Source organism: Myxine glutinosa, chromosome 12 (assembly GCF_964187855.1).
Source record: "Myxine glutinosa chromosome 12, kmMyxGlut1.1, whole genome shotgun sequence".
NCBI lineage: Eukaryota > Metazoa > Chordata > Myxini > Myxiniformes > Myxinidae > Myxine > Myxine glutinosa.
The window spans coordinates 58,376,075-58,401,928 of NC_136272.1; the positions used below are offsets into that span (position 1 = coordinate 58,376,075).

The following is a 25,854-nucleotide window of genomic DNA, read 5'->3' on the forward strand; positions in this document are numbered from 1 at the left end:
GGATCGTGACAATTCATGCGCTGCGTGGAAACTTCTATTTCCAAAATGAATGAGACGATCGATGAAGAACGCAGACTTGAACAGGATGCAGCAAGAAAACGAATGAGACGGGCGAACGAGTCCATCGACGAACGTCAATGCAAACTTGCGGGGTCACCCGTGGGAATCCCACGGGCATGGATGTGTGTGACATTTCGACATATTGAGTTAGATGCTGCACATTCATTTTTACAAAATGGTTACTGGCAAGTCATCAGATCCAGAAATGGTGTAAAAACCACCGTTTAGAGGCCATTTTTCCCCGCAAAGCGGGGGTTGGCCTTTTCGGGGACCGTGGTAGTTGTTGTTTTTTTGTCCCCTTTTTGAAGCAATGTTTTACGGCCGGATGCCCTTCCTGACGCCAACCCTTTTTGCCGCCTTCAACGACAAACAGGGAATTACCAGTGAACTGGTACTCAATTAGCCGACCTCGGAAGGATGACAGGCTGAGTCAACCCCCCTGGCATTAATTCGGCGATCGACCGAGATTCGAACCCAGGATCCTAAGCCGGCACCCTAGCCGCTAGCCCAACACCAGAAATGGTGTCATGAACACAATTTATTTACGCACAAGCACAAAAGCAAGACGGGCCGATTTCCGATTCCGACGGGCCGACGGGCGAGACGGGCCGATTTCCGATTCCGACGGGCCGATTTGGAGCAAGAAAAAGAACGAGACGGGAGAAAAAGGAGAGAAACGAGACGGGGAAAGCCGATTGGAGAGGCGAGTGAGGCGCGATTGGAGAGGAGTGTGAGGCGCGATTGGAGAGGAGTGTGAGGCACGATTGGAGAGGAGTGTGAGGCGTGATTGGAGAGGAGTGTGAGGCACGATTGGAGAGGAGTGATTGGAGGGGAGTGTGAGGCACGATTGGAGAGGAGTGTGAGGCGCGATTGGAGAGGAGTGTAAGGCGCGATTGGAGAGGAGTGTGAGGCGCAATTGGAGAGGAGTGTGAGGCGCGATTGGAGAGGCGTGTGAAGGATTGGAGAGGAGAGGAGTGTGAGGGATTGGAGAGGTGAGGGATTGGAAAGGAGAGGGATGTGAGGGTTTGGAGAGGAGAGGAGTGCTAGGTGGAGAGAGGAGAGTGTCAGGTGGAGACAGGAGAGTGTCAGGTGGAGACAGGAGAGTGTCAGGTGGAGAGGAGTGAGGGGTCACATTTATGTGAAATAACTAAATTCACACCATTTCTGGATCTGATGACTTGCCAGTAACCATTTTGTAAAAATGAATGTGCAGCATATAACTCAATATGTCGAAATGTCACACACATCCATGCCCGTGGGATTCCCACGGGTGACCCCGCTAGTCTATCAATATTGTTGAAATGAAGATCAAATAGCTGTATGTTGAAATATGTTGAAAAAGTCAAAACTTTACATGGGGTGTACTTACTTTTTCACGCGACTGTATATGAGATTAGTTGTTATTTTTAATGAATTGTATGACATTTGCATGGAAATTTGTTGAATTCACATTAAAGTATGTACAGTGCTTTATTTAATTTTGTTCAATTTGCCAATTTGCCAATTTGCAAAAATACCGATAATGTTGTTAATTCAGTCGTCGTGAGTTGATCATTTATATTCAACCATTTACTCTTTCCATTGATCGATCAATCAAGAAGCGAATAATATGAATTGGCTTTTCTGTCTGATTGTGTGAATCTTCACAGTGTGAATGATTTATGCTCATATCTTGAACTTGTATCGTCGAACTTGTATCGTCGAACTTGTATCGACGAACTTGTCTCGTTGAACTTGTATAGTTGAACTTGTTTAGTTGAACTTGTTTTGTTGAACTTGTATAGTTGAACTTGTATAGTTGAACTTGTATCGTTGAACTTGTATCGTTGATCTTGTATCGTTGAACTTGTATCGTTGAACTTGTATCGTTGAACTTGTATAGTTGAACTTGTATAGTTGAACTTGTATAGTTGAACTTGTATCGTTGAACTTGTATCGTTGAAATTGTTTAGTTGAACTTGTATCGTTGAACTTGCATAGTTGAACTTGCATAGTTGAACTTGTATAGTTGAACTTGTGTCCTTGAACTTGTATCGTTGAACTTGTATCGTTGAACTTGCATCGTTGAACTTGCATCGTTGAACTTGCATCGTTGAGCTTGTATTGTTGAACTTGTATTGTTGAACTTGTATAGTTGAACTTGCATCGTTGAACTTGCATCGTTGAACTTGCATCGTTGAACTTGCATCGTTGAACTTGTATCGTTGAACTTGTATAGTTGAACTTGTATAGTTGAACTTGTTTTGTTGAACTTGTTTCGTTGAACATGTTTAGTTGAACTTGTTTAGTTGAACTTGTATAGTTAAACTTGTATAGGTAAACTTGTATAGTTGAACTTGTATAGTTGAACTTGTGTCGTTGAACTTGTTTTGTTGAACTTGCATCGTTGAACTTGCATCGTTGAACTTGCATAGTTGAACTTGTATTGTTGAACTTGTATAGTTGAACTTGTTTTGTTGAACTTGTATTGTTGAACTTGTATAGTTGAACTTGTATAGTTGAACTTGTATCGTTGAACTTGTTTTGTTGAACTTGCATCGTTGAACTTGCATAGTTGAACTTGTATTGTTGAACTTGTATAGTTGAACTTGTATCGTTGAACTTGTTTTGTTGAACTTGTATTGTTGAACTTGTATAGTTGAACTTGTATCGTTGAACTTGTATCGTTGAACTTGTTTTGTTGAACTTGTTTAGTTGAACATGTTTAGTTGAACTTGTTTAGTTGAACTTGTAAAGTTGAACTTGTATAGTTGAACTTGTATAGTTGAACTTGAATAGTTGAACTTGTGTCCTTGAGCTTGTATCGTTGAACTTGCATCATTGAACTTGTATAGTTGAACTTGAATAGTTGAACTTGTATAGTTTGATGTTTCCTTAATTTGTTCCAAGGAACTTTTTTATGGTGTTTTTGTGGTGTCTCATGGAGTGTGATTGGTGGTTTTGTTGTGGTTAGAACAGGTATTGGTAAATTGGTGCTTCTGAACTGTTTTTACTCTTGACCCTGGATATCACGAAGCCCTTCTGCTCTGGTGTTTTAGGCCTGGCGAATCCAGAAGAAGAAATGAAAGCTTACTATGGAGAGCGCATCGTTTGCTGTGAGTTCTTTCTTGTTACCTTGCACTATGTCGTACACACGTTGAACAACAATAAACTATGTCGTACACACGTTGAACAACAATAAACTATGTCGTACACACGTTGAACAACAATAAACTATGTCGTACACACGTTGAACAACAATAAACTATGTCGTACACACGTTGAACAACAATAAACTATGTCGTACACACGTTGAACAACAATGAACGTTTCCTGCATTCTTGCTGATGTGAAAACAAACCACAGTTTCATTTCAGAGCAACAGACAAGAGCCAAATCTATTTGAAAGGGTTCAGAAAATGGTTGATGGTGTGAAAGATGATTTTTTTTTTTAGCCAGCTGCTTATTTGGATTGAAACATCTTTGTGTGTTATTTGTACAAAACAATTTTTAATGAAAATAAGTCTACAACCGGTAGATGTTGTATCGTGAATAAGTTGGACCATTTGTCGATTATGACTCTGGCTTCCAGGTAGCATCATTTCTGCGGGTGGTACGACTGTATCGCTGATGTAGGTTTGGTCAGAAATTTGTTATTTGTTGAGGATGCCGGCGATATCTCACTTACTCGTTGTTGTATCTCACCTACAAAATGGCGGCCACATTATTTTGATTGTGGGTGGAGTCGAGCGAGCTGTCCAACCAATGGGGTGAAGGCAATCCATCAGCACGTACTCCATCATCCATACATAGTCCAAAAAACGAGCTGGCTTATATATATATATATATATATATATATATATATATATATATATATATATATATATATATATATATATATAAACCCCAACAGGAGGGGCAAGGGGGGAGAAAGAGACGATTGGGTCAATCATACAATCCAAACGTGTTAGAAGAAGGAAACGCATTCGAAGCCGCAAATGTGTAGCCAATTCATCACACAGGAAGAGAACAAAGCAGATCTTGCCAGGTTCCATTCAGATGTCTTCATGTTCAGAGGAAAGGAGCTCCAACAACAATACGAGCGAGTAACAGGAGGTGGTTTCACAAAAATAGATACAATATTTTTGAGAGTGGTGACACTGGCATTAGTAGAAATCAGGAATCAGGAAGCAGCTGAAGTTAACGCAGGCATTCAATGAGATTCTTGGGAAAGTACGAATAAAACATGGGACTTGGAAGGGTGCTAATCTCCCATGGGCTGTGGATGGACAGCGATTTGTATGTGTTTCTTTAGTTGTGAAACTTTTACATTGTTACTTGAGAATACCTTGTTTGCATTCTCAGGTAATGGTGGATGTTTGTGAGGATGCAGGGCTGAAGGTCAAGTGCCCTGGTAACACTGGACACGGCTCTCGCTTTGTGGAAAATACTGCTGCTGGCAAGTTGGTAAGTATCATCTGTGTTTGCCCACACCTTGCCCCCTCATCCTCTTCTGTGTTCCCCCAATATCGTGTGAATGTTGAACCAGTTGCTGGCAAAAATAGTAAATCTCCATCGCAATTAACGCCACTAGGCTGGAATTTATTCTTAAATTTACAATGACGAGAGCCTGGATTTAGCGGTGGATAAAGAGGACGATGTTTCATGAAGACCATTAACTTTTTGGGGGCAGATGAGTGGATGTTAGCCTGGGATGGAAGTTTAGCAAGGGAAGCTATTGGGCCTTGTTTATTGAGGAAGGACAGCATGGAAAGATAACTGAATGAATGATCGTTTTAAGGCCATTTTTCTCCGCTAAAGTGGGGGTTAGCCTTGCGGGCCCCATGACAATCATGGTTCTAAAGCGCGGCGTTACGCGCGCTGCTTGTGAGCAAGGAGGAAGCGGACAAGCGGTAACATATAAATGTCTTTATTGTCAGACTACACTGTAACACTGTACTGTCCCGGGCTGGGCGCCCGGTGTATATCATGAGGCCACGCCTACCCCTGGTGCGTGGCCACCGCCCGCTTGGTGCGCGGAATGATGTCACCACGCCAGTGGGCTTTTGTGTCCGCCACACGCGCCCCCCCAGAATTCCCGCGCACCTGGAGGGCCAGTTTGCGGGGCAGACGAATGACCCGGCCGAAGCGCCCCCTGGCGATCGGCGGCGTCCGGGGTGCAGGGATGCCAGGTGGGATGCCCCTGGCTGCCCCTGGGATGGGTGCAGGACCGGGGGGCGGCGTGGCGGTGCCGGGGGTCCGCCCGCAGGAGGTCGGCCCTGACGTGGGGGTCGGGCCACTGGCGGTGGATGGTCCACATCGAGGTGGGCCGGCTTGAGGCGGTCTACCGAAACGCGGTCAGGAGTACCGCCGATGTCCAGGGTGAAGTGCTTCGCCCCGGTCTCCAGCACGCGGAAAGGCCCGTCGTACGGGGGCCGCAGTGGTGTCCGATGGGCATCGTGGCGGATGAAGACGTACTCCGCCGTGCGAAGCTCCGGGGCGACGTGCGTCGGTGGGTGCCCGTGGCATGCCGTTGGCACCGGGGCGAACCTCTGGGCGGTCTCTTGCAGAGCGGAGCGCTGCTGTGCCGCGGACCATGGTGCCGTGGAGTCGGGGAGGAACTCGCCCGGCACCCGCAGCGGTTGCCCGAAGACCAACTCCGCTGCGGATGCGCGCAGGTCCTCCTTGGGCGCCGTCCGGAGGCCCAGCAGGACCCAGGGGAGCCTGTCGACCCAGCCGCCGTCGCGGAGGGTGGCCCGGAGCGCGGCCTTCAATGAGCGGTGAAATCGCTCACACAGGCCGTTAGCCTGGGGGTGGTAGGCCGTGGTTCGGTGCAGCCGGACCCCGAGCCCCTGCGCGACCGCCCCCCAGAGCTCCGAGGTGAACTGGGGGCCGCGGTCGGATGAGATGTCTGAGGGGGCGCCGAACCGGGCGACCCAGGTGGCGATGAAAGCCTGCGCGACATCGGCCGCCGTTGTCGACGCCAAGGGCACGGCCTCCGGCCACCGGGTGGTGCGGTCCACCATGGTGAGGACGTAGGTGAAACCCCGCGAGGGGGGCAGAGGTCCCACCAGGTCCACGTGGACGTGGTCAAACCGGCGTTCCGGCACCGTGAACGGGGCCAACGGGGCCTGGGTGTGCCGGTGCACCTTGGCGCGCTGGCACGCGAGGCACGTCCTGGCCCAGCCGCGGACGGCCTTCCGGAGGCCATGCCAGACGAACTTGTCGGCGATCAGCCTTTGGGAGGCCCTCGCGCCCGGGTGGGACAAGCCGTGGATGGCGTCAAACACCTGGCGCTGCCAGCCCACGGGCACGATGGGGCGAGGACGCCCGAGAGAGACGTCGCACAAGAGGGCCGCGCCCGCGCCGTCGAACGGCACCTCGGTGACGCGGAGGCCCGTGACGGCGGTCCGCAAGGCCTGGACGTCGGGGTCAGCGGCCTGGTCCGCTGCCATCCGGGCATAGTCGATGCCGAGGTGGACTGCGTGGGCGACGGCCCGGGAAAGGCAATCCGCCACCGGGTTGTCCTTCCCCGCGACGTGCTGGATGTCCGTCGTGTACTCGGACACGGCCGAGAGGTGACGCTGCTGCCGGGCCGACCACGGCTCGGTGACCTTGCCCATCGCGAAGATCAACGGCTTGTGGTCGACGAAGGCAGTGAACGCACGGCCCTCGAGCAGATGGCGGAAGTGCCTGACCGCCAAGTGAAGTCCGAGCAACTCGCGGTCAAAGGTACTGTAACGGCGTTCGGGCGGGCGAAGCTGCCGGCTAAAGAACGCCAGCGGTTGCCAAGCTCCACGCACCCATTGCTCGTGCACCGCGCCCACCGCGTAGTCCGAGGCATCGGTGGTGAGGGCGATCGGTGCATCGGGCGCCGGGTGCGCGAGCATGGTGGCGTTAGCTAAGGCGAGCTTCGCGCCCGTGAACGCCGTGTCCATCTGCTCGGTCCAGGTAACGTCGCCTTTGCCCGGCTTACCTCGGAGAGCTTCGTGCAGGGGGCGCAGGAGCTGGGCGATACGGGGCAGGAACCGATGGTAAAAGTTCACCATGCCCAGGAACTCCTGCAGCCCTCTGATCGTGCGGGGGCGCGGAAACCCCTTCACCGCCTCCACCTTGGCCGGCAGGGGGACGGCTCCGTGCCTGGTGACACGGTGCCCCAGAAAATCGATTGTGGTGGCGCCGAACCGGCACTTTGCGGGGTTCACAATTAGGCCATGCTGGCCCAGGCGTTCGAAGAGCGTGCGTAGGTGGCGTAGGTGCTCTTCGCGGGACGCACTGGCGACGAGGATATCGTCCAGGTAGACAAAGACAAAATCCAAGTCGCGCAGGACGCTGTCCATCAGTCGCTGGAACGCCTGAGCCGCATTCTTCAGACCGAAGGGCATGCGCAGGAACTCGAAGAGTCCGAATGGCGTGATGACCGCCGTCTTCGGGACGTCCTCCGGCCTGACGGGGACCTGATGGTAGCCGCGTATGAGGTCCACCTTCGAGAAGAAGGACCTGCCCGCCAAACGGGTGGAAAAGTCCTGAATGTGGGGGACGGGGTAGCGGTCGGGAGTCGTAGCGTCATTGAGACGGCGATAGTCCCCGCACGGTCGCCATCCCCCGCCGGGCTTCGGCACGATGTGCAGCGGCGACGCCCAAGCGCTCTCTGAGCGCCGCACGATGCCGAGTCGCTCCAGGGTAGCGAACTCCGCTTTTGCCACCGCCAGCTTCGTCGGCTCGAGGCGGCGTGCCCGGGCGTAGACCGGTGGCCCGACGGTGGGGATGTGATGGGCCACCCCGTGCTTGACGGCCCCCGCCGAGAAGGTGGGCCGCGTGAGGGCCGGGAAGCCGGCGAGGAGGCGGGTGAATGCGTCCGCTGCCGGAAGCGTACAGCCCAACGTGGCCGGAACCGAATCGTTCGGCAAGCCGCTTGGCAAGCCGCTCGTTGAGCTGGGCAACGCGCAAGCGAGCGAGCTGAACGTCTCGGCCTGGACAAGCCGTCTGCGCTTGACGTCGACCAGGAGCCCATTAGCGCACAGGAAGTCCGCGCCAAGCAGTGCCATGGGCACGTCGGCAGTGACGAACGTCCATCGGAAAACCTGCCCTCCAAACCGCAGAGAGAGGCAGCGTTTTCCGTACGTACGGATGGGCGTCCCGTTCGCGGCAAGCAGCGTGGGGCCCCCACCCGCGGCGTGCTTGTCTGACGTGCCGGCGGGAATGACACTCACCTGCGCTCCCGTGTCGCACAGGTAACGTAGCCCGGAGAAGGTGTCCGTTATGAACAGCAGGCTGTTCGAACGGCCGGCGCTCATCGCCACTATTGAGCGCCGGCCCGGGCGTTTCCCGACCCGTGGAAGGAGCACGGCGGATGACACCGCCGAGCTTCGTGGCCGAACTTGGTGTGGAACCAGCACCAGGTGGTGGAGCTGGAGGAGCGCGGCTGGCTCCGCCAGGCCGGTGGAGTTGGCGGGTTTCCCCGCGGTGGCGGTTTTCGCCGCGGCGGTGGGCGGGGCGTGGCGGCGCTCACGAGGCGCCTATCAGCGTGCTGCTGAACATCAGCGTGCTGCTGAACATCAGCGTCGAGGGCCGTGAAGACCACGCCGACGCTCGCCCGCGTGTCCGAAGCGGCGAAATACCTGTCCGCCTCGGCTGCCAATGCTCGGGGTTCCGTTAGCTCGGTCCCGGCCAACGCAAGGCGAACCTGCGCTGGAAGTTGGCGCCGGAAAAGCGCCCGGAATAGCGAACCGGGGGCTTCGTCGCCCAACAGTGACAGCATATGGTCCATTCGGACCGACGGGCGCGTCTCACCGAGCTCGGGGAGATCCAGGAGGCGATCGGCACGTGCGTCGTCCGTGAGGCCGAACGTGGCTAGGAGTAGCCGCTTGAGTGTCTCGTACTTGTGGCCGTCCGGTGGGTGGCGAAGGACGGACACAACTCGAGCGGCCGTGCCGGGCCCGAGGGAGGCGACGACATGGCAGTAGCGCAGGTCGTCGTTGGTGAGGCGCCGAAGCTGAAACTGGGCTTCGGCTTGAACGAACCAGACCTCGGCCTGGGCCTCCAAAAACTCGGGAAGTTTAATCGCCAATGCCATGGCGTCGTGTTCGGAAGGATCGCTTCGGCGGATCCAACGTCGAGGGTCACCAGTAAAGCGCGGCGTTACGCGCGCTGCTTGTGAGCAAGGAGGAAGCGGACAAGCGGTAACATATAAATGTCTTTATTGTCAGACTACACTGTAACACTGTACTGTCCCGGGCTGGGCGCCCGGTGTATATCATGAGGCCACGCCTACCCCTGGTGCGTGGCCACCGCCCGCTTGGTGCGCGGAATGATGTCACCACGCCAGTGGGCTTTTGTGTCCGCCACAGTTCCCTGTTTGAGACAATGTTTTTATGGCTGGATGCCCTTCCTGACGCCAACCCTTGGTCACGCTCTTACGATGCGCAGGGATACGGTGTGCCTTTCTGATTCGGGGTACACACCGTGATCATTCAGCCCAGCAAGCCGGTACTCGATTTGCCGACCTCGAAAGGATGACAGGCTGAGTCAACCCCCTTGGCGTTAATTCAGCGATCGACCGGGATTTGAACTCAGGATCCTAAGATCTCAAGCGAGCACCCTAACCGCCAAGCCAACACTTGGCTGTCCTGGAAATATGACTCATGGATGAAATGCTAACCACCATGTGAAGTGATAATAAGCTGGCCTTTTGGTCATTAACCTTTCATCAAAGCAAAAGAGAGCTAAGGCCGAATGTTGTGGTGAAATAAAAGCCCGCTCTTTGCCTCCGAGGAAGGGTCTGCCACAGGAATGGTCACCATTTTAGCAACAGGTCCTTGGAGCTGCAACTTCGTCTGCTGGAAAAGCCCAAAATATGTTTGCTTTGGTTTCTGTTGCACAGTATCTCCAACGAGCATATCACCTATGGTGCCTTCATCAGTTCAAAAGGATGGGGCCAGGAGAAGGTCCTGAATGATCCACCACATTCGTTTCCTCCCAAGGATCTTTGGCGCCAATTTACAATGGTCATGGATTTACTCATGCCGCAGTTTTTTGTCCCAAGATAGGGCGCTGCATACCAAACCAACACTTCTACTTGGACCAAACAGGTTTATTATAAAGGGAGAAGGGAGAACAGAGAAGCAACACTTAGAATGAATGGAGAATTCTGTACGAAGCTATATCCCCTACAAATAATCCCGTCAGCTGATCCGCGATCCTTGGGCTCTGGCACTTGTGAATTGGAGACAGAAAGAGGGAGACAACACTGAAAGGAACCTGTCCACACACTTTGCTTGTATGTGGTGGGAGTGGTGGGCTCTGTGTGGACGAGATGCGCTGCAGTCCTGGTCTGAACTACTGCTGGGTTTTGGTCGGATCATGCTACATTTCCCCTCACGCTGTTCCAGGGACAGAGGTGGTCCGACACTCTGTGTCTCGATCTGGTCGGTGTTCACTCTTGCAGAAATGGTGCTGTCTTTTTGCACCGGCTGAACGAACTCGCTCCAAATATATTGTTGCGGATCCCAGGTTTGTCGACGTACTGAGGGGAGTTTATTACCACGCTCCTCCTCAAACTACGGGTCCACAGGCCGCCGACCATGACTAAGCTCGTGATCGATGGGTTGCTAAGCGCCTTTTATAAGAAGGGCTGGGTGTGTGTCATTTCCTGTGGAAATTCAACTTCAACCGCCAACCTCCCAGCCACGCGCTGAAGTGTTTGCTGGTCAAGGAATCCCAAATACCTTCAAGAAACGCAGCCAAAGAAATCGGGGGTTAAAACCTCGCTTTCCACACACCTTATTTCGTGCCAAGTGATCTACACGGTGCGGAAAGCGGCAAAACCTTGCGTCATTGTCGGCCCTGATTCAAGCCAAATTTGGTCTCGGGTGATGCTCGGCCAATGGAGAAAAAAACGATCCGACCAGGTTTGAAAGAAACATGTACAACCTTTTATTTATATGACGAAGAGAAAGAGAAAGAGACGGAGAGGCAGCCTTATCAATTCTTACCTACCTAAACCCAACAGGCGCCTTCACACACACAGGGGATGACACACACACCGGTTATTCTCGTACCGATGTATGTGTATTGTGCAGTGACTGATTCGAGGGTGGCCGCGGCTGTGCGCAGCGCGCAGTTCGATCCTCGATCCAGACGTGCAGCTGGTGAAGTAAGGTCCGAAGGATGAACGAGGAACTTCAGCGCAGGAAAGGCGAACCAGCACGTCGGACAGCCAGCTTCAAGATCAAGCAACAGATTCAGCAACCAGGATTCTTCAGGGAGCCAGCGAGGAACAGCAACCAAACAGCCAGCTTCAGCAACGAGCAAGCCCAGATTCAGCCCTTTGAGGAGGAGGAGGGGGGAGGGAGAATTGGAGAGGAATGGTATGGGAGGAGTTGGGGGGGAGTTTTGAAGGGGAGGAGTGAGGGGGGAGTTTAGGAGGGGAGGGGCAAGGGGGGAGTTCAGGAGGGGAGGGGCAAGGGGGGAGTTCAGGAGGGGAGGGGCAAGGGGGGAGTTTAGGAGTGGAGGGGCAAGGGGGAGTTTAGGAGTGTAGGGGCAAGGGGGGGGATTTGGAGGGGAGGGGCAAGGGGGGAGTTTAGGAGTGGAGGGGCAAGGGGGGAGTTTAGGAGTGGATCGGCAAGGGGGGAGTTTAGGAGTGTAGGGGCAAGGGGGGGGATTTGGAGGGGAGGGGCAAGGGGTGAGTTCAGGAGGGGAAGGGCAAGGGGGGGGGTTTGGAGGGGAGGGGCAAGAGGGGAGTTTAGAAAGTGGATGATTAATGAAAGATGAACATTGATAACAAATTGGGTTTATTGTGATTTTCAAGTCAGCAATCCGATTAAGAACGATGGAGGAAGGATGGAATGAATGTGAATTTAGAGCATGCAGTGATTTAGAGTTACAAGGGATTGAATTTATTTTTTTTGAAGTGGAATGAGTTGGAGAGGAAATTGAAAGAAGCCTTTTAAATATGAAGAAAAACAGCATGTTGTAATATACCACTGAATAAAACACTGAAGGGGAAAGATTAAACATATTTAAATAATATTTAAACAGAACCGTGAACAATCTTAAATGCACAAAATTCCAACGGGGGGAGGGCCGAGAGGGACCACCACGAGTCACGTGAACAGGGCAAAAGGTGGATGGCAAAGAGATAATGGGGGCGGGGCGAACAGCACACCTCGACAGAAGTACAGGATGAGACAACAGCACATGTGGAGAAAGGAAAATAAATGTTTTTGGTTATTTTTTTTTTTTATTTTTTTTTTTTTGGGGGTGGGGATTTAAAACGTCAGACAAAGAGTATTATGTTCGGTGTAGAAGGGAAAAATCTAAGAGCCAAGCAAAACACGAAGTAGGGGACTTAAGTTGACAAACACCGACGGAGGTACAAGGCCGCACACGAGGAGCAGAACACGATTAATTACGGTATTTGCCAGACCGTATTTAAAACGTTAGACAAGTGGTCGATGTTCGGGGAAGTTAGGGGGAGAAGAGAAAATCTCATAAATAAGCAATACAGCGAAGGAAATAACTTAAATTCACAAAACACCGATGGGGGGAGGGAAGCCGAGAGAAACCAGGCCGCGCATGCGGTGGGAACAGAAAACGATTAAATTATACAAAAGTTTGCATGAATTGCAAATCAACACCAACTGGAAAACACACTGCAACACATGCACAATAAAAAACGAGTAGAAATTGACGAAGACACGAATGGAAAAAATACTTCAACTTTGCAACTGTGCAGAGGTCGAAGTCGCTTCCTTGCTCGAGGGACCGGAAACGGAGACCAAGATTTAAATTGACATTTAGATTGAGATTTAGATTGATTGAATTGATTTAAATGACATTTAAATTTACTAGTAGGCCTACACCCGCTCACTACGGGAGCTGCAGAAAGGGTCATTCCTCTTTGGGTATATAGATTACAGTCTCTCTATGATCGGGTCTCAAGAACATTGGGTGTGTGTTCATTTACCAAGTTTCTTGTGGAGAGAACACCAAGTGGTTTAAGCATTCGAGCAAGAACTCCATTCAAAACCCTTAAGGAACGGCTGGCTTGGCAAGCGCTAGCTAGCTGCTTGGTAAATGAGCACACCTCCAACCCTTGTGGGGTATATAGATTACAGTAGATCTTCACTTAGTTCTGCAAGTAAAACTTACCTCACGGATATCGGGATTCCTCCAAATTTCTTTGTTTAATGCTATAAACAGCATTAGTGACTTAAAAAAGCTAAACGTGTGTTTGTGGTTTATAATATTTTACAAGTCCGGCTGTGCTGCTGTTATACTTTTGGTCTTGTTTATTTTTCGTTAGTTACTGCAGCTGAACAATCTCGCTTTCCTGGGTTTTTTCCTAACAAATGATGAATCTGTTGTTGCAGCAAAAAGTAATCAACTCTCTTTTGGGCTTCAGAGAAAGTGAAAAAGCAAAGTAAGTGAAATTATTTCACTGCCAAATGATGATGATTTTCAGAAAGCAAAGTTTGCCTGTCTTCTTAATCCCATCTGACCACATGTGATTTTGATGCTGATTTCCTATACACTGTTTATCTGTTGTGTCTTCATGTCCTTGTCCAAAATGTAATGTGTGCAAACTCTTCAGTTTCACGAATTTCACATTCACTTTGATCACCGAATGCATGAAGATGCTTGTATGTTCCAAAGGTAAATCAAGCTTTGATCATGTTTTTTTGTACACGAATTCGAGGTTCGTGCAACAGCTAACAAACACATATAACATGTAATAATGGGAGTGGGAGACAAGAGGGGGAGAGAGAGAGAAGCACAACAACAGCAGGGAACAGGGACATCGGGAGATCTGCTGAAGGGAGAGGGTTGGGGTGGGGTACATGGGATAAACAAGATGAACACTACAAGGATTTTCAGGGAAGAAAAAACAGGGAGTTTGAAAAAGGTGAATTTGGGGTTTGTTATCAGGGGTAGAAAAGATCAAGGTTTTGGATGGGGGAAGACAAGAGATGGTGGTGAACAGCTGTTTTTAAGACCTGGAGGGAGGAGTGGGATTGAAGGGAGTGAGGGAGTGTGTTCCAGAGGCGGGAGAAAAGAGGAATGAAAGAGTGAAGGTGAGCAGAGAGCCAAGGTTTTGGCAGTTTAACCATAAGAGGGTTGCTGACAGATCTTGTGCGTTCTGCAGGAATATTGGAAGGATACAGCACATACAGAGGCCAGGGGGGATTTGGTAGAAGACAGAAAGACCACCAACCTGATTGCGGTGAAAGAGTGAAAAGCTCTCAGAATCGGCTTCATTGCGGAAGATTCCAATGATTCTGATAGCTTTGGTTTCTACAGCGTGAGCCGAGCTAGATGTGAGGAAGGAGCACCAGCCCAAAGGGGAGAGCAGTATTCCATTGAGCTGCAGGACAAAGCTTTGTATGCAGTGAGGAGCTCAGTAGTGCCAAGGAGTACAATAGGAATGTAGAATATATATATATATATATATATATATATATATATATATATATATATATATATATATATATATATATATATACATCATTTATATATATATAATTTATATCACTAGTACACCCGCTAACTATGGGAGGGGCAGGAGGGGCATTCCTCTTTGGGGTACATAGATGACAGTTGATCTATGGTCGGGTCTCAAGAACATTGGGTATGTGTTCATTTACCAAGTTTCTTGTGAAGAGATCGCCAAGCAGTCTAAGCACACATAACATGTTTAAGCACCTCCATTTATAAACTCCCCCCTCACCCCACCCCTTCAAATCTCCCCACCCTCCTTTTTTCTCTGATTCTCTCCTCACCCCTCCTCCACAATGCGTCCTCCCCGCTTCCTCTCCCGTCCAACTCTTAAATCCATCTCCTCCAACCTTCTTCCTCGCTCTGCCCCCCCTCAAACAACACCTCACTTTGCCTCACCAAATCACCATCAAACCTTTTGCCCTCCTCATCCTTCCCTTTCTCCTCGCTCTTCTGAAATCTCTGACACACTATCAACAGCTCTCCCTACCTCCTCCTCCTCTCCTCATCTTACCCTACCTCTCCCCTTCCCTCCCCTGTCCTGTATCCGATGCTCCCCCTCCCTCTTCCTCAACGGTATGGACCTCAAACATCCGGGGCCTTCGCTCAAACCTGATTTTGATCTCTGCATACAGGTTGCTTCTGACAAACCAGATGTAATCTGCTTAACAGAAACTTTCCTCCTTCAAGATGTCTCTGATTCCTTAATATCTCTCCCTGGTTACTCCCTCCGCTGATATGATAGACCTGACCCTTGACCTGGAGGTGGGGTTGCAATCTTTATCAAAAACTCTCTTCCTCACTCTCCCTGCACTTCTCTCTCTCCACCCCATCCCCAGGAGTACCTCTGGCTATGGCTTCCCCTCCGCTCCCACCTTTTGTTCATATGTGTTCTGCACCATCCACCAAACAGTGATGACTCCATCTACATCTCGCTGTCTGATAACATGGACCAACTTCTACCTACTCATCCCAACTCTCTCTTCCTCATATGTGGTGATTTCAATTGTCACCATGCCAGCTGGCTGTGTGTGGGTTCCTCTCTCACCAGCCATGGCACCTCAGCAAAGGACTTCTGCGACTCACTGGGACTGACACAATCTGTCAATTTCCTGACCCGGATCTCAGTCAACGGAGCATCTTCTCTTCTAGACTTGGTTATGACAAATTTCCCTGCAAATGTCTGCTGCTCTTCTTCTGCTCCAATCGGTTCATCTGACCATATGCTTGTTAAAGTGAACATCTATCTGGCCATTCTCAGAGAGCCTCTTCAGCGTCGACGGGTCTGGCATTTCACTCGGGCCAACTGGCACGGTCTTAAAGCAGCCATAAATCATCTGGACTCGTCTCCCATCTCCACTGCCTCTGACATCGACTCATCCTGGGAATTCTTCCAATGTAAACTGCTCTCTCTCATGCACAGATTTATCCCATCCCGTCTTCAGTTGTCATACCCTTCCTCCCGCATGGTACACTGAAGCGTGTGGTGAGGCAGTTGCCCTGAAACAACTTGCCTTCACCTCATGGAAGGCTAATCCAACTGAAGGCAATCTCATTTCCTTTCACAACTCCCGGAACAAGTATGTGTCTACCCTCAGGAGAGCCAGGAGGCACTATCTCTCCACACTCCAGAATTAACTCTCAAACCTGTCTCCTTCCTCCAAATCCTGGTGGTGTCTGTTCAAATCTGTTTCTGGTGTTTGTTCCCCCTCCATCCCCTCCCTTACCTCAAATGGCTACACAGTTGACACAGCACGTGACAAAGCTGAATACCTCAACTCTGTGTTTGCCTCAAAATATTGTGTCCGAAACCCATCTCTCTCTGTTCCCACCTTACCCAGTCAAACCCAACTGCTCCTGGACTCTGTGTCCTTCTCTCCTGACAAGGTGGAGAAATTTTTGTCAAACCTCAACTCTGATTCTGAAACTGGACCAGACTGCATCAGCCCACGGGCCCTAAAATCCTGCTCTGCCGCTCTATCTCACCCTTCTTTTGCTCAAGGTAATCTGCCATCAGCTTGGAAATCAGCCAACATCACCGCTTTACACAAAAAGGTGCAAAAACAGATCCTTGCAACTACAGACCAATCGGCCTTCTCCCAATAATCAGCAAGGTCATGGAATCAATCATCGCTTCGGATATCAAATCCTTCCTCTTCTCCAATGGCTTGATCTCCGATCATCAATTTGGATTCAGACCAGGTCATTCTACTCTGGACATTCTGCTTCTGCTGTCTCAACAATGGATGGAGGTCCTCAATGCCAAAAAGGACATCAGAGCTGTCTCCCTTGATATGTCTTGTGCCTTTGATGCGCTCTGGCACCCCGCTCTGCTCACCAAACTCTCCTCCTATGGTATCCATGGAAATGGTGAAGGTTCGCCTTGTTCGTTCGAATGTTCGGTGAAGGTTCAAGATTACAATAACATCCTAATCAAACAAACCAAACAAGAGATTACAATGACATCCTAATCAAACAAATCAAACAAGAGATTACAATAACATCCTAATCAAACAGATTACAATAACATCCTGATCAAACAAACCAAACAAGAGATTACAATGACATCCTGATCAAACAAATCAAACAAGAGATTACAATGACATCCTAATCAAACAAGAAATTACAATAACATCCTAATCAAACAGATTACAATAACATCCTGATCAAACAAATCAAACGATATTACAATAACATCCTAATCAAACGAGATTACAATGACATCCCAATCAAGCAAAGCAAACAGATTGCAATAACACCCGAATCAAACCAGAGATTACAATAACATCCTAATCGAACAAGAGATTACAATGACATCCTAATCAAACAAGAGATTACAATAACATCCCAATCAAACAGATTACAATAACATGCAAATCAAACAAATCAAACAAGAGATTGCAATGACATCCGAATCAAACAAATCAAACAGATTACAATAACATCCCAATCAAAGAAGAGATTACAATGACATCCGAATCAAACAGATTACAATAACATCCTAATCAAAGAAGAGATTACAATGACATCCTAATCAAACAATAGATTACAATAACAGCCTAATCAAAGAAGAGATTACAATGACATCCTAATCAAACAAATCAAACAGATTACAATAACATCCCAATCAAAGAAGAGATTACAATGACATCCCAATCAAACAAGAGATTACAATGACATCCCAATCAAACAAGAGATTCCAATAACATCCTAATCAAACAATAGATTACAATGACATCCCAATCAAACAAGAGATTACAATAACATCCCAATCAAACAGATTCCAATAACATCCTAATCAAACAAGAGATTACAATAACATCCCAATCAAACAAGAGATTACAATGACATCCCAATCAAACAAGAGATTACAATGACATCCTAATCAAACAGATTCCAATAACATCCTCATCAAACAAGAGATTGCAATAACATCTTAATCAAAGAAGAGATTACAATGACATCCTAATCAAACAAATCAAACAGATTACAATAACATCCCAATCAAAGAAGAGATTACAATGACATCCCAATCAAACAAGAGATTACAATGACATCCTAATCAAACAAGAGATTGCAATAACATCCTAATCAAAGAAATCAAACAAGACATTACAATAACATCCTAATCAAACAAGAGATGACTTAATCAAATCAGTAGCACAATAACGCCTCTCTTCTCAGCAAAACAACAAAATAATCCTTCACAGAGCAAATTCTAGCAAATCTAATAAACCGAGATGAAAACACAATGTAATCGGTAAACAACTAGACGGAATAGAACACAAAACAGGAAAACTAAAATAGTCAACCTTATCATACACATTTGAACGAAAACAATTATTACCAACTCTAACTAACACTCGAACTAACACTCGAACTAACATTCCAACTAGCACTCGAACTAACAACTCGAACTAACAACTCGAACTAACAACTCGAACTAACAACTCTAACGAACAACTCTAACTAACAACTCTAACTAACAACTCTCACTAACAACTCTAACTAACAACTCTTCCTGTTCAGGCTGGAGTTCCCCAAGGTAGTGTTCTGTGCCCTGTCCTTTTTCTGGTCTTCATCAATGATCTCTCCGACTCTCTGGAAAATCCTTTCTATCTCTTTGCTGATGACTCCACTCTCTGCCGCTCCATTCCTCATCCCTCAGATCGGCAGTCTGCAGCCTCCTCACTCTCTGCAGACCTGGACAAAATCACAGACTGGTCAAACAAGTGGAACATGTCTTTCAATCCTGACAAATCTCACACTCTCACGATGTCTCTCCGAAAAGACCGACTGGACAACCTTCCCATCTACTTTCTCAACAATCCTCTCAAATAAGTTCTGTCACTCAAGCTTTTGGGTCTCACTATCTGCCATGATCTTTCTTGGGAAAACCACATTTCCAAGCTGGCCTCCAAAGCCAGTCGCCGACTGGGCATCCTCCGTCTTGCGAAGTCCTTCCTTGGCACACCTGAGCTCATCACCACATACAAGGCTTCCATCCGCAGCTCAATGGAATACTGTTCCCCCCTATGGGCTGGTGCTCCTGCCTCACACCTAGCTCGGCTTCACGCTGTTGAAACCAAAGCTTTCAGAATCATTGGAATCTCCCGCGATGAAGCTAACTCCGAGGGCCTTTCACTTACTCACTGCAGGCAGGTTGCTGGGCTTTCTGTCTTCTACCGACTCCTCTCCGGCCTTGCTCCCCCAGCTCTGTCTGTGCTCTGTCCCCCAAATATTCCTACAGGTCGCACAAGATCTGCCAGCAACCCTCTTATGGTTAAACTGCCAAAATCAAGCCTCTCTGCTCACCTTCACTCTTTCATTCCTCTTTTCCCGCTTCTGGAACAAACTCCCTCACTCTCTTCAATCCCACTCCCCCTTCCAAGTCTTTAAAACAGCTGTTCATCACCATCTCTTATCTTCCCCCATCCAAAACCTTTATCTTTTCTACCCCCGTTAATTCACCCCAGATCCACTTTTTGGAAATACCAACTTCTTTCCTGGAAGTCCTAGCAGTCAGTGTCCATGCGTTTTTTACCTCTCCCAATTCCCATTCCTCCTTCCCCCAAGCCCTCTCCCTCCCACAGATCTCCCGATGTCCTTGCTCTCCATCTTGTCTCCCGCTCCCTTTATCATATGTTTTATGTGTCAGTTTGTCTTTTTGTGATCAATGTTGGCTCTTACACGAGCCTCGATCTTGTATACGAAAAATAAAAAAAGTCTTTTTAAGACCATTTGGACACTTTAGTCCCCTCTTTGACCCTTTTAAGACTTTCGACCTCTTTGAAAATCCAAAATAATTCCCCCAAAAATCGGTTTTGATGACCTTCTCCATGCACCATTCACGTCATATCACACGTTGCATTCACAAAAGGAAATTCTCAAAGCTAAACTGATGTTTAAAAGTGAAACTGAAATGACTGATCTATGTATGGATCATCGAATGGGAAACCGGAATGAAATGCTGTAAGAAATATTGAATGGAAATTGCCGAAAGCAAAGCTATGGGGAGTGTAGAGAGAGGGGGAAGGTCGGGGTCTGAAGAAACAATGTGGAGAGGGATAGGTACCTGGAGGTGGTCGGTTGGTATGGAAAGAACTTTGGTGATCTTCCCTCAGGCGGTCGGCCCAAAACGTGCCTAAATTATGTTAAGTTTGTGGTGGTAGATGATGAATTACCATAGTGCAGGTAGGATTGTATAGGTTTAGCATGGACCGTGGATGCGAAGGAGACATCTCTATGTATTTAAGCAGGGAAACTGGAGCTTAAGATTGTTTTCACACGGGGGATGGAGCCATGTTAACTAGGTAGGGATGAAAGTTAGTTTTCCCCAGTCTGTGATTGTTCCCTGTGGTTTTTCCTATGTTTTTACAATTATAACTAGGCCGGCCATAAAACTCACTCGTGACAACAACAACTAGAACTGCACTCAGTAGAGAGCATACCTCCGCCTGGTTGGCCATATCACTCAATGGTGAAGAATCGGTTAAAAAATTAAATAATTCTCATATCCGAATCCACATCTAGATCTTCACCAAAATCGAATCGAATCGTCCTTGTCACACACCCAACCGGTCCACCAAGTTTCGTCCAAATCCGTCCACAACGTTTTGAGATATCCTGCTATGTATCGTTTTTGGCCCTTTCTCCCAATGGTGAAGAATCACTTCATAAATTCTAGAAGCCGGATCTGAATCCGGATCTTCACTAAAATCTAATAATTTCGTCCTTGTCACATACGCTACATCTCTGCCAAATTTCATCCTAATCTGTCCACAACTTTTTGAGATATTTTGTTCACAAACAAACAAACAGACAAACAGACAGGGGTGAAAACATAACCTCCATCCACCTTTGGTGGTGGAGGTAACAATAACAACAACCGTCCATTAACCAACCATAACCGACACCATGCCGACAGAAGCCGAATGTTCTCGATCGCCAATTAAACACCGCCTTCCAGGGATCGTAACCGACAGGCCACACCCCGAGCTTCGTCATTGGACAAGAGGACCTGGGGTGTTTCGAGAGAGCTCGGCCGTTGGTTGGCATGACGTCAAAGAGCGAGAAATTTCGAGAGGAGGGAGGAAGAAGAGTCCTTTGGCTTTTGTCCCTGGCGGTCGCTTGGTATTCCCTTCCCGTGTGCGCCTGTGAGGAGAGTTTCCGGAGCTTTTGTGGAACTTTTGCAATCGTGAAAAGGAGCAATAAGGCGGTGGTTTGTGGGCTCTTGGCACTACGGACGGAGAGAGAGAGAGCAAAAAGAGGGCCATCTTCACAGCTCTCTTAACGGCTCTGCATGTCACCGTCGTCGGCTCGGCGCCATATTGGGCGCTCAGCCACGGGAAGCGTTGGACTTGGCTGCCCTGTACTGCCGACTTCATTCAAGGTTCTCGTTGAGCAAGCTGAGTGCCAGCCGACTAAAAGAAACATTTTATTTTATTTTAACATTCCCCTGTTGTGTATTTGTGTCTGATGGAAACATCTCAAATTAGGATTTAGTTTTACCTCACCTTTAATTTTCACCACTTTCCTATTGCATTTATTTTCATTAAATTCTTGTGTTGCATTTTATTTGTTGTGTGTTGTTTCTCTGTTCGTGGGTCTGAGAATAAACCCGTGTGGCTTTGTCCAGGTAAGTACTTTGCTTCCCTCACCGTGTGCGACGGACCAATCACCAATTTGGCTACGTGCCTCGGAGTAGAGGACCATTACGGCTATTCGGCACCCAGCGGTGTTAACCGCCGGGGCTGACACAACAATACGTTTCCTAGCCGAGTTTTCCAAATGTCGCCCTTACTCCCAAGCAGTACATTGGAGGTACAACAAGCACGGTTTGGAAATCCTTGCTGCTGGAATTTGGAATGAGGTTGTCTAGGTTACCAGCTACACCCATTGCGATATCTGCTCACTGAATATTTACACTGACTTCCTGTTTCTACAAATACACACTGCAAAAAATTGCTCATTTCAGATGAGACATCTACGAACCCCCATCAATGATGAGTACCTTTGCTAGTGTGTGTATATATATATGTAAGTCAGTCATTATGCGATTCCATATCATCAGTGATGAACCGCCATTAAGGTATCCCATCCAGTTATTGCTGTACCTTAATTGGAGCGATAAGCACCGCCTGCCACACGGTGCATTACCTCCCGTATCCACTCATATGGAGTCGCCTGGATGCGGTCGGGAGTAACCAATCAGAATACAATTTCAGTTATTTATATACCAATAGGGTGAAACCAGGTCGGTAACGGTGAGTTTTGTATGCACTTGTGATAGTATCTGAACTAAGACCGAAATTACGCACTGTCCAATGGCTTTTCCGGAGCTTGACAGGCAAGGCGCACGTACGTAACGGTGACGTCATTACGTGCGCTCATTAGGTTGGATAACTGAAATTATATTCTGATTGGTTACTCCCGACCAGTGGCGTCATTAGGGTTGGTGTCACCCAGTGCGGTAACTCATGGTGTCACACTCATGGTGTCTACTTGTTAAGATATGATAAAAAACAAAATGGCGGCCATTTTGGTGGCCATCTTGTAAAGCACAAGGAGGATTTTTGGGGACTTTTATATGTTATTTATCATACCCATAGGCATCTTTCTTGAAATTTTCAGCTTGTTATAATTTTTTTCCAGATTTGGGCCAAAAATACACTATTACTCTTGGCCTAAATATTGTAGCTAAAACACCAGAAATTTTGACAAAAGCAGCGACTATAAAAACACCAGCAGCAACGAAAACAGCGCGTGCTTGTAGCGCGTGCAGACGAAACCACGTGATTCGAAGCGTCATTGTAATTGGGTAATAATGACCGCTCTGACCGGAGCACATTAGAAGGTTCAAAAAGGAAATTAGCATAGAGTTTTAGCCTTGTAGGTATATTGATACATGTAAGCTGGGCTTACGGAAAATGTTTTTGTTGTTATAACTAACTACAGGGATGTTTTTATAAAAATTAATACATTTCTGCTGAAACACTGCAAAAATTTGGTGTCACCCCCTCTGATAGTGTCACCCGGTGCGGTCCGCACCCCCCGCACCCCCCTAATGACGCCAGTGTTCCCGACCACATCCAGGCGACTCCATATAATGAGTGGATACCAGAGGTAATGCACCGTGTGGCAGGCGGTGCTTATCGCTCCCATTAAGGTACAGCGATAGCTGGATGGGATACCTTAATGGCGGTTCACCACTCATGGTATGGAGTCGCATAATGACTGGTTTATAACCGAAAGGGTTTTCAGATTCACAAGTGTATGGCAGGACTCACTGCGTTGCCGTGATGAAGCCCCAACAAGGGCGAAAGCAGGTCGGGGACTGAGTTTTGTATGCACTTGTGATAGTATCTGAACTAATATCTAAATTACGCAGTCAGATGGCTCTTCCGGACCTTGACAGGCAAGGCGTACGTACGTGGCGGTGAAGTCATTACGTGCGCTCATTAGGTTGGAGAACTGAAATTATATTCTGATATATATATATATATATATATATATATATATATATTATATATATATATATATATATATATATATATATATATATATATATATATATATATATATATACACAAAGAATTAAGTTAAGCACCCCCCCCCGTTTTTTTACAACCTCGCACATTACAAGTTTGTTGTCGTCAAAACAGTGTAATATACCCATGATATTGCTATATTTTCTGGAGAAGTGATATTATGGTCACATAAAAACATAACAATCATGCCGTTTTCAATATTTTATTCTGAATAATTTAAGGTGAAATTTTTTGGGAATTTTAGGCATATTTTCACCTCAATTTAAGTATGGAGCTATAGGTCCATCACGGACAGTGTGGATGACGTTTATGTTTTCTAATGTACAGTCATTGTTCTGAGAAGACCTCTAGCGATCTTTGCGTCAATAACGTGTGTAGGACCCACGTGATCGGATCACTGACTCAACCCTACGTCTCATAGACCCTGTAAGCCGTCGTATGCGTTGCTGTGGCAGGTTGTTCCATTCCCGATGTAATGCACGTTCCAATTCATCCAGATTGGCTATTGGAGGGACCATCTTCGCAATTTGTCGTCCCAACATGTCCCAAACGTGCTCGAGGGGGTTCAGGTTCAGGACAGGATTAGGGGGTGCTTAACTTAATTCTTTGTGTAGGGGTGCTTAACTTAATTCTTTGTGTATATATAAATATATATATATATATATATATATATATATATATATATATTGTTGCGAATATGGCATTTGGCCTCCATATCCGCTTGTAAATATTCCCCTATTTCCCCAATACTCCCCAACTATCCCCAATCCCCCATTCCCTAGTCCCATTGCCTGTAAATAACACTCTGTAGAACCGACCTTCCCCTTTTTCCCCCATTAAATGTCGTGCCCAGGTCCACCGCATCTCACGTAGACAACTTTCGGACATCTTGCTAGTTATTCTTAGTCTATGTCAGTTAAGGACTCGTTTCCATTAATTATGACTCTTCGTTGCACCAGAATGTGATTATATGGCACCAGTAGTGAGTTTAGGACCTTCCCATACCTCCTCCCATCTTCTTCCCCATAAAACAACAACAACAACAACTACGACTACAACAACAACGGTGCGCGCGGGGAGTGTGCGTCCTGACTCCGGCTCGGTTAGCCGCCATTACCCATGCGCTCCACGGGGTTACCACGAAGGGGCTGGCTGTCAGCTCCTCGTCAAGGGCGGAGCCTGGTAAACCCCCCGCACCCAATAAGAAGGGCGGACCGATTCCATCTGGGGCGGAGCTAACGAGCCGAGGGCGTGTCACTCCCCGCCGGATATACGCGGCCACGTACCGGACGTGACGTGAGATGCGCCCCAGCTTGAAGAAGAGCCAGTCACTACTCACTACCTCCGAGCGCTGTGACCTTCCCGCATCTCTGGACCGGACCGAACCGGGTCGATTCTGCCCTGAGCCCAGGTGCACCTGGAGCCATCGATCCTGCCTTTCCTTGCCATCAATCCCCGTGTGAGTCAGCCTTTTGTCCCGTTTATCTGTCGTCTGTTGGGATTAATATAAGAGTGTGTTTAAGTGCCCACCTTACTATGCTGTACCTCTCATCCCTGTAATCTGACCTTCCGCCCTAATATAATCTCCTCCGTAGGTCTTGAGAACCGTATCCCTGGTGTCGTGTCATTTTAATCCCAGCCGTGTGTCTTTTCCTCAATTGATCTAGCGTAGCGCGACTCGGCAACGTTCGAGCATAATCGGGTAAACTGTGCAGACGTGGTCATACCAAACCGCTCGGTAAACTAACATCCACAACCGCGTCTGTAACAATTGGTGTCGAGGAGTGGAATTCGGACCCGGGACTAAATTTGTTATGCCCAAACTTTGGGAGGTAGAATCGATCCGGAGCGCGTTTACTGCGCTCGACGAAATTATAACGGCGAAATTTGATTTTGTTATACGGAAATAAAAACCCGAATTTTGAAAGTCGCGCTATGGCAGACCAAGTTGGCTGGGGTCCGGTAGGGGAGAGTGAGGCAGGGTCGGTCCAGGACCAAATTGAGGGACGCGAGGAGAGCGAAGCAGTGAGGGCGGCAGGGTCGCAAAATAGCGTTGTCGTGCACGTGGGTGTAGCGGCACCAAATTTAGCCGCGGCCGTGGTCGCGGTAGCCGAACCCGAGATGCCAATGAATTGGAACCTGTTTATGAAACAGATGATGGCCTTTATGGTAAAAACAGACGATAATTTCAAAGGGATGGAAAACAGGATGGGAAACCAAATGGGGGTAATGGGGAACCGGATGGATGCTCAGAGTGAGCAATTGGGGG

The 25,854-nt window shown here is 48.1% G+C and overlaps 1 protein-coding gene across 2 annotated transcripts in view; it reads left to right on the forward strand.

Moving 5' to 3' along the window:
- ACY1 (aminoacylase 1) overlaps window positions 1–25,854 on the forward strand; it is a 203,111-nt gene that overhangs the window by 121,473 nt on the left and 55,784 nt on the right. For both annotated transcript variants that reach the window (XM_078766843.1, XM_078766844.1), the window contains 3 exons: window positions 3,099–3,155; window positions 4,433–4,506; window positions 13,413–13,462. In XM_078766843.1, coding sequence (XP_078622969.1) covers window positions 3,099–3,155; window positions 4,433–4,506; window positions 13,413–13,462 — 181 coding nt within the window. The remainder of the gene's footprint in view (window positions 1–3,098; window positions 3,156–4,432; window positions 4,507–13,412; window positions 13,463–25,854) is intronic.